The sequence below is a fragment of the Coregonus lavaretus genome (assembly GCF_964263955.1).
Source record: "Coregonus lavaretus genome assembly, chromosome: 1".
NCBI classification, from domain to species: domain Eukaryota; kingdom Metazoa; phylum Chordata; class Actinopteri; order Salmoniformes; family Salmonidae; genus Coregonus; species Coregonus lavaretus.
In genome coordinates this window covers 68,626,166-68,635,868 of record NC_139988.1, presented here as the reverse complement: position 1 = coordinate 68,635,868, position 9,703 = coordinate 68,626,166, and the positions used below count along the sequence as shown (strand labels likewise).

General features: G+C 41.5%; 1 protein-coding gene across 1 annotated transcript; it reads right to left on the bottom strand.

The window, feature by feature from the left end:
- Positions 1-75: 75 nt before the first annotated feature.
- LOC311130964 (general transcription factor II-I repeat domain-containing protein 2-like) lies at positions 76-2,959 on the bottom strand. The gene is made up of 2 exons (XM_084163797.1): positions 654-2,959; positions 76-473 (listed from the first exon to the last, which is right to left on the bottom strand). Exon 1 carries the CDS (start codon positions 2,476-2,478, stop codon positions 667-669), a length of 1,812 nt encoding a protein of 603 aa, XP_084019923.1. The 5' UTR covers positions 2,479-2,959; the 3' UTR covers positions 76-473; positions 654-666.
- Between the last annotated feature and the right edge of the window lie 6,744 nt (positions 2,960-9,703).

The following is a 9,703-nucleotide window of genomic DNA, read 5'->3' as shown; positions in this document are numbered from 1 at the left end:
GGGGGCCGGTGTCAGTTTGTAACAGAAAAAGTGTGACGATTGTAGGGGAGCTTAAAATTTTTTATTGTTTTCCAGAAAGCCACACATAACCAAATAACCCTTTCCAGGTTCTTTACAGAAAAAAAGTCAGGAAACAAATAATAACACTATTAATGAAATAAATAATAACTAAATAACCCTCTCTGAGTTCTTCACAGAAAAAACAGGAAATAAATAACACTATTTATGAAATAAATAATAACTAAATAACTCTCTCTGGGTTCTTCATAGAAAAAAAAGCCATGGAACATTAACTTTCTGTTGTGCCATGCACAATCTTAACAGATAAAAGTTCAGCTCAGTTGTCAGAGCAGAATCTCTCTGACACATATGAGCAGTCTCTTAAAGTTCTTGTGTTCCTTCCTTATAATCCTTTTGTAGGTTCCAGTAGGCTTGTAGACACCGCTGTTTGCAGCTCTCTCTCATCAACTTCCCTGTGAAAACCACAAAGGAAGCAGGTTGAGAAACTGAACTAAGTGATACAGCACCTACACAGCACAATACATTTCACTACCAGTATGGTTGTAAAGATGGATTTTATCCCAGTAGATTTTATTATGATTATATTTGTTTATGCTCAGAATGACTCATTCAAGTCAGAAAAGTGAGCTTACCTATGTATGTTCATCAGTGTGAACTGTGGGCCTGCATCTGGCTGGTGAGAAGTTGAATATCAGGTTCCATTCTAGTTACAGCCAGTCTCAAGCACTGATGCAAATGTTCATCTGTCAATCTTGATCTCATCGGAGTTTTCAGCAGTTTCATGCGAGAAAAGGTTTTCTCGCAGATATACGTGCTGCCAAAAACTGTGGACATTTTCATTGCGTGTTTTTTGATGTTTGGATATGTGTCGTTTGGGAGGGCGGCATAGAAGTCAATGAGACTGTTGGGCTTGAATGCGTCTTTCAGAACATCACAGTTCTGTAACTCAGCCAACTCAAACTGATATGAAGGCTGGGCTTCATCAATGTCGGCAACAAAGGGGTTCTGAAAAAGACGGATTTCTTTTGCATGAACATGTAGTTCACTGAATCGCACACCGAACTCCGCCTTCAGCATTTCCAGTGCTTCCACGCACTTTTCAGCTGGGAACGGGACCGCTGGGTTCTCTGTCGACAGGTTTTGGGTAGCAGGAAGATGGACGAAGTTGCGCTTTTTCACTTGTTCCAAAAGCAGCGCTAATTTCACCTCAAATGCTTTTATGTGTGAATACATGTCGCAAATGAGTTTCCCCTCGCCTTGTAGCTGCAAGTTAAGGCTGTTAAGTATTTCTGTCACGTCTGTTAAAAATGCGAGGTGCCATTTCCATTCTGGGTCGATCAGCTCTGGGACCGTTTTGTCTTTTAAATGAAGAAATGCGTTAATTTCGGGTAGCAGCTCGTAAAAACGCCTCAAAACTCTGCCCCGGCTCAGCCATCGGACCTCTGTGTAGTACAGCACATCTCCGTGCGTAGACTCCAGTTCAGACAGGAATTCTTGGAACTGCCTGTGTTTAAGTCCCTTTGCTCTGATGAAGTTTATGCACGACACCACAACCTTCATTACAGAATCCCACGTCAACACTTTGCAGCACAGTGCTTGCTGGTGAATTAGGCAGTGGACTCGTAGCGGGGCGGTGAGACCCCTTTTTTCCAACTCCCGGTTCATGCGTCCTATTAGACCGCGAGTTCCGCCCACCATGCTAGGAGCCCCGTCAGTCGTGATGCTAGCTAGCTTTGACCAGTCCAGGTCCAACTTCTCCATGGTTTGGCACACTTTGTCAAAAATATCCTCTCCCGTTGTAGTCCCTTTGAGACTTTGGAGGGCTGCCAGCTCCTCGCATATCTCAAAGTTTGCGCTAACTCCACGAATAAAAATGAGCAGTTGCGCTGTGTCTTGCACGTCCGTGCTCTCATCCAGTGCTAATGAAAAAAGGTCAAATTCTTTCGTCTTCTGCTGCAGCTGGGCATATACATTACTCCCGATTTCTTCAACGCGTCTGGTGATTGTACTCGCCGACAGACTTACGGCATTAAATGCATCTTTCTTCTCGGGACACACCTCCTCCGCGACAGCATCCATACATTTCTTAACAAACTCTCCGTCAGTGAAAGGCTTACCGCTGCTTGCTATCAGTTTAGCAACCCGAAAGCTGGCCCGAACGGATGCCTGGTTCAGCTGAGCTTGGCGTACAAATGTATTCTGCTGAGATAGTAGTCCACTTTTTAGCTTTGAGAGTTTGTCTGCTCGTATTTGGCCTTGCAAGCTATCGTACTTGTCTTTGTGACGGGATTCATAGTGTCGGCGAAGATTGTATTCTTTGAATACCGCCACCGTCTCTTGACAGATGAGACAAACAGCCTTTTCTTTGCATTGAACAAAAAAATAATCGTTTGTCCACTGCAGGTTAAATACCCTGCATTCTGAATCAATTTTTCTCTTACCTAACCTTTTCGCCATTATTCCGTTCTCTCTTTGACAGGGCCGGGCCTAGGATTTTTTTTCTGGAGGCCAAATAGGAAAAAAATCCGATAGCGTCTCTGGTATTGTTCAGAGGGCCGGGCCAAATGTGCTGATGGGCCGTATCCGGCCCGCGGGCCGTAGTTTGGTGACCACTGGTGTAGATGGTGGGCGTTAGACGCGGTTTGTGACACACAAGGTTGTCATTTTGAATTCTAATGCGGCTTTTGTTTTCCAACCTTAACCAACATTCTTAACTAATCACAATTGTTTTCTACTCTAAATCACTAACTAAATAGCTTGATATAAAAACAAGGATGGTGCCCTGACCCCTGCTGGCGCAGTGGTCTAAGCACTGGTTTAGGGACCAGAAGGTCACAGGTTCTAATTTTGCCAATGCCCTTTCTCTAAAAATGTTTCATAATGCCCAATGTGTTGATATACTATCCAGTAATGAATTGTCACATAACGTATGGGTCGTGTTAATTAGGCACCACACCAAATAAAAACAAATGTCACTTGTATAATAAAACACTTTTGTTTTCTTTTACGTGCCTGACACTTGCATGACCCCACATATATTGATTGCATAGCTGCAGAATTAGTTGTTTAAAGGAGATTTACCCCCATATTCAACTTCAATGTGCCATACATATTTGCACACGGCTTGCATCAATCATAATACTACATAACATAACTGAGTTCAGAGGAAAAGGTGAAACATTCAATGAAATGGATAGGATGTGTGCTCTGCTGACCGCACACATATTTACCTTGTCAGATGCGAAGATTTCTGCCTTGTATGCATGCTCAACATCTATATTTTCCACTCCAGAGGGGGGCGCTACATGATAACAAACAAGAAGGAACATCCAAATCCCACCTCTCACCAGCCTCTCAATAGACACACATCCCTTTTGGCCAGGTACAGGAGTTTTTCCTGCACTTGAGCTGACTAGTGGGGATTTTACTGGTCTGTTGGTAAGGAAAAACTCCCTGGCTTTAATTGTTACGGTATCTAGATATTTGGGGCCCAAAACTCCCTGGCTTTATTTGTTACGGTAACAAGATATTTTGAGGGCCTGACAAACTGAAATAGGGACTTTACCCATTTATTACATATGAGCCAGTTGGTCTGTTTCCGATTCACGTGTCCTTTTCTCCCTCCCTTCACTGTTCACTTTTTTAGCTATCCCCCCAGTTTTCTGTAAATGTCTCTGATCAATGTTTTGCTCCGAGGGTGTTCTCCAGGACAACATATTTTCCCGCTGCCAGATACGTGTCTGTCTGTCTTCCACAGTTATTGGCCTATCAGTGAATCAGTGACCATGTACTGCTCCTGTCAACATGACACAGTAAGGAAGTTCCTAATGTTGCTACAATATTACAATCTCAAACATATTACTTTTGAAAGTATACTGAACAAAAATATAAATGAAACATGTAAAGTGTTGGTCCCATGTTTCATGAGCTGAAATAAAAGATCCCAGAAATGTTCCATATGCACAAAAAGCGTATTTCTCTAAAATGTTGTGCACAAATACATTTACATCCCTGTTTGTTAGCATTTCTCCTTTGCCAAGATAATTAATCCACCTGACAGGTGTGACATATGAAGAAGCTGATTAAACAGCATGATCATTACCCAGGTGCACCTTGTGTTGGGGACGACAAAAGGCCACTCCAAAATATCCAGTTTTGTCACACAACACAATGCCACAAATGCCTCAAATTTTGAGGGAGCATGCAATTGTCATGCTGACTGCAGGAATGTCCAACAGAGCTGTTGCCAGATAATTTAATGTTAATTTCTCTACCATAAGCTGCCTCCAACATCATTTTAGAGTTTTTGGCAGTACGTCCAACCGGCCTCACAACTGCAGACCATGTGTAATCACGCCAACCTAAGACCTCCACATCCGGGGGGAAGTATTTCTGTCTGTAATAAAGCCCTTTTGTGGGGAAAAACTCATTCTGATTGGCTGGGCCTGGCTCCCAAGTGGGTGGGCCAATGCCCACCCATTGCCCAGTCATGTGAAATCTGTAAATTAGGGCCTAATGAATTTATTTCATTTGACTGATTTCCTTCTATGAACTGTAAATCTTGCATGTTGCGTTTATATTTTTGTTCAGTATAAGTAATTTAAGATAACCATATTCACTGGGTCGTGTTCATAGGGCACATCGTAGCAAAACGGTTTGCAAAGGAAAATGAGAACCAGCCTTTCTTAAAGCTCAGATAGTACCTCCCAGTTTTGGTCCGCTTTCTTCCATTTCGTGCCTAGTGAACATAACCCTGGATTTAGGTTGAGCCATCTGGCAGACCTTTCAAGAGATGCTGTCCCTGACTGCGTCCTCTGCATGCCAAGGGACCCATAAAGCACTTTCATTAACAAGCCATTAGCATTGATGGGGCAATTTAGCAGGTACAGATATCTAATAACAAGACAACACCATACAGCCAGACTATAAGCCATCCTTCAGCTGAACCTTTTCACCCTCCCCAGGGCTGTTGTGTTGAGAGTTATGGGCACACAACCCAGTGCCACTAGTTTCACCATCACCACCTACCCAAACTAATAGGGGCAAAGTGGCAGATGCGAGGTGGGCAGTGCCCGCCTGGGGGGAACACGATCTGCGGTAACGACATTAGATCCCAAAAGCAGCTCGAGGTGACAGCGACGAGCGTATGAGCGAAGGCAGCCGAGTGACTCGGCAGGTGAAAAGCGTGACGGGTCATTTAGGCTCCAGGTTCCCGTGCCGACAGATGCTGCACGGGGGAATGAAGGAAGGTAGGCAGGCAGTTATTTATAGAGTGCACTGAGAAAATAGAATCCATGTGAAGTCATATCTGATTCAAAATACATAAGGGAAACATGGATCCTGCTGATCTCCTTTTGTCCTTGATAAAGCGTAACAAATTGCATCAGGGAGGTTAGATAAAGATGCACAAGGTTAAACAAAGTATTGTGAAAATGTTGCAGTTTCAAAGCTAATTTCCTGCAATTCTACACATTTTGCCATGACTTATGCCATGTTCATATGGTATCTGGGTGAATTACAAAATCAATGGGGGCCCCCTGGTGGTCAGGGCCCCTGGGCACGTGCCCAGTGGGTCATTTAGCCACGATTACCACAAGGTTTAGATAGCTGGCTAGACTAAAGGCTCTATTCAATCCGCATTGCGGAGGTTCAGCTTAAATTGAAATTTAATGGCAATGTTCTCGCTTTAGCTGAGACTGCATTTACGGTAAACGCTGCATATGTCGGCTCAATCGGAAATTGCCTTTACATTTCTATTGCGGAATCTGTAACGCTTCAGCTTTACAGATTTAATAGAGCCCCAATTTACTTAGCAATCTAAAAAAAATGTTTGCTGACATATGAGTGACTGTCCTAACAAGAGGAAAACTGCTGATGCACTACCAAATTTAGAAATTGCACATTGTGTATTATACTATTCTAACTCTCAGTAAGTTGACACACTGACTGAGTTCATAATAATAATAATAAAAAGTAGTTCAGACTTCGAGTAGAAGTAGTTGATTCGGCAAAATGATTTGAAAATACTCAATTACAAAGAAAATAAGTATTTAACATACAAAGACTTAAGTAAGCATGTATATGAACCCAGGTCTGGTGGGTTTGTGTGTGTGTTGCACAATGTCTAAACTGAGCTCCACAGTGATCTCAAGCTGAACTGTCACTTATTGTGACCTGACAAGAGCTGGCCACCCTGACGAGAGCGGGTAACTCTGGGTAACTCCTAAATTCCTCATTCATGTGTGGTAATGTAGCCACTAGAACGACTGTGAAACTTTGTAAGCTGTTAATTACTGGATATTTAGTGGCGTTCTTCGGTGACAGCCCCTCCCTGCTGTGTGTCACTCATGCTGTCCTTGAGCCATACAGAAAGCAGTGGCGGCTGGTGTAGGGAGAAATGGGGATGGCATTTCTTCCTCCACCAGCCTCCTCTGACTGAAAGGCATGTGCCTGCCACTATGACAAACAGATGGATTGTGAAATATTGTTTTTTAATGGATTAAGGGAACATGCGCTCTCTCTTGGGAGTTGAGTTTGACACCCCTAGTTTAGAGAAAGTTGAGTAAAAAATACACAGTAGGATTTGTCAGCATATTTTATTATGTCAGTCAAGGAGAAATCATCTCAAACAAAATGACGGTAAACTCTGAATGTTGATGTGAGATTGTTTTTTCTCCCTCAGGCATAAATAGTTTGGAAGTTATAGAATATATTAAGTATATTTACCCAGGGAACTGTTTTCCTAGCTAGGAATGAATAGTATAAACTTTCAAAAGGGATGTACACTGCTTTTTGCAGGTTTATTTTAATATTCCTACTATACTGTATGTGTGCTTTGTAAAAGGGTGTCAAATTGTACACTTAGGCCTAGATTAAATCCTTATAGAGGAAGATCTGCACTATAGTTTACATTTACATTTTAGTCATTTAGCAGACGCTCTTATCCAGAGCAACTTACAGTTAGTGCATACATATTATTTTTTTCATACTGGCCCCCCATGGGAATCGAACCCACAACCCTGGCGTTGCAAACGCCATGCTCTACCAACTGAGCTACATCCCAATAGTTCAATTGAAATTCAAAGGCAATGTTTCTGCGTTCGCGAATTCATGGTAAACACTGCATATGTTGGCGCAATAAGAAATTACCTTTCAATTACAATCGCGCTATTATGCGGATTTTCCTTGATACGGATTGAATCTAGCCCTTAATAGGTGTTAGGATTAATTTATTTTTTACGGCTTTTTAAATGATCTCAAGATGTTATTTGGTTGTGAATAATGATTGATTGAGGTTGATAATACACAAAACAATTATCTTCAAACAAACATGCCTTAACTTGAAAAAAAAACACCACGTCAACCAAAAATAATTAATAGATATATTCTGTATTCTGAAAACGTATATGCCCAGTATGTAATAGTAAGTCAAAACATCCAACCGTGCGTGTGAATCAGTCGGCCTCGACCTGTCATGCAAGTACAGTATTCGTCTATACAATCTACAGTATCTCAAATAGAATGCTAACACATTGTCGGATACCTTTTCCTTAGGAAAAAGAATAAGCAACTTTTACCATGCAAGGAGGTAACAGGTCATAACAGCCAATTCCTCTGTGAGGAAGCCTAAAAGTATACTTGAACTTATATCTGTGTGAGTGCAGAAGTTGTTTAGGCCTCATCGCACCAAGGCCTTCACAAGGTCTCTCCATTTCTTCCTGTCTTGGGCTATGTTAGATGCCTCTTTCCAGGTGAGCCCTAGTCTGGTTTGGAGTGCTCTATACAGAACACATCATTCAAATTATATACTCTATGGCTGACTCGAAGGTAGACATTTTATCTTTTCGAAATTCTTATGAAACTCATCTTGTGCTCATTAACCTGCTGTGGTGGAGCAGGTGAAGGTAAATTAACCTTTTGTTGTTAAGCAATATCGAGAGGCTTTATCTCGACTGAATATCTTAAGGGCACCCATTAATTCACAGTTGTGTATGGCTTCGTCCAAAAGGCACCCTATTCCCTATATAGTGTACGGCTTTGGACCAGGGTCTATAGGGGTCTGGTCAAAAGTAGTACACTATATAGAGAATAGGGTGCCATTTTGGACGCACACTATCACTAGCTTAATGCTTGTAGTACTGCTTGACAAATTAATGTGTAAATGGTAATCTTTTGGTTCAACAAGCAAATGCCCCTATGTGTAGTATAGAGATTTATTCATGATGTTCATAATTGGACACCTTAGGCTGCGTTTACACAGGCAGCCCAATTCAGATCTTTTGCCAATTATTTGCATATCTGATACCTATCTGATATTTTCCCTAATGTGTAAACAGCAAAATACCACATGGAATCCGATTTATACCACCTCTATATGTGGATCTGAATCCTGATACAAACCTGATCCTCCATATGTGATCTCTGTCTGGACGCTCAGATCAGATTTCTTTGCTCTGAAGTGTTGTTTTTTTTACCATGATTTGCTGTTACCATGACAACCACCCCAAAATTTAAAGGAACAGTGACAGGAAATGAGCATTGCATCTGTGTGCTACTTCAGAGGCTACATCAGTGTGAGCAGAGAGAGGAAGAGGCAAAACGAGAGGTTTTACTCTCGTCAAAATCTGTCCAAAATAAGCCCAAAGTGTTTCTATGGGCTTATTTTGGACCTAAGGTTGTCGCCTGCCTTCCCACCTTTGGGACAACGACTCCCATTGTTATGGCGGAGACATGAGCGTTATATACAGATCTCTGGTGTGAATGGGCAAATCTGATATGGCTCACATGTAAAACTGAGTGTGGACAAAAAGATCAGATATAGAACGAAAATCAGATTTAGGTTCTTAAGGTGGCTGTGTAAACACAGCCATAGTATGGCTATGGTAAGCAGCCTCCAACCTTGTTAATTAAAAAAAATAGAAAGCATTTTTTTAAATAGACTGTTCATCAAATAGAAAACATTAACTGCTTTCTGGATTTTTTAATCTATTTTCTTGAAACTTTAATACGTTTTGGTTGCATTCTTTGATTACTTTTGTAAAGGTAGCCACTTCAGCAAAGTGTAACTTTGTTTCATTTAACTGAATTATACATTTATATATTCATGTTTTGTATTTGCTTAATTCCCCTTTTAGAGGACTTAATGACCGCTGTTCCACGCTAACATTTGATAGAGGTGTTTCAGTCAAGAACATCTACCTATGTCACAATCACTTCTAACCTCGAACGTGATTTCAGCTTCAATAATACACATTTTCAGGTTGATTTTTCAATCGAAGAGAAAAACTACTCAAAATGATCTCAATCTAAAAATGACACACTTTAACAAATCCAAGATACCGCACAAAATGGCATGCGTTTGCATAGTAAAGCTGTAAATCGCTTGAACGTGGATTAACAAGTGATCCCAAATAAATAGGGGAAAACACGCCACACATTAAGAATCGCCAGAGGAGTCAAACACTCAAAAGTGCATGTCCGTAGTGTTGCACAATGTACTACAGTACCTATAATGCTCTGTGTAACATATCCAGTTTTGTCTTTGTAAAGATTGTTCAGTTCCCTGTCCAGTTTTTAGTTCCCCATGATGGTGGTTGGGGTTGAGTTGTTGGGGCCCAATGTGGAGCCAAGCATACCCTTTTCACACTATCGTGCCAGCGCAGACCCTTGTGTGGAAAGGGTA

Coding starts and splice junctions, on each gene's coding strand:
- LOC311130964 (XM_084163797.1), bottom strand. CDS start 2,478: ATGGCGAAAAGGTTAGGTAAGAGAAAAATTGATTCAGAATGCAGGGTA.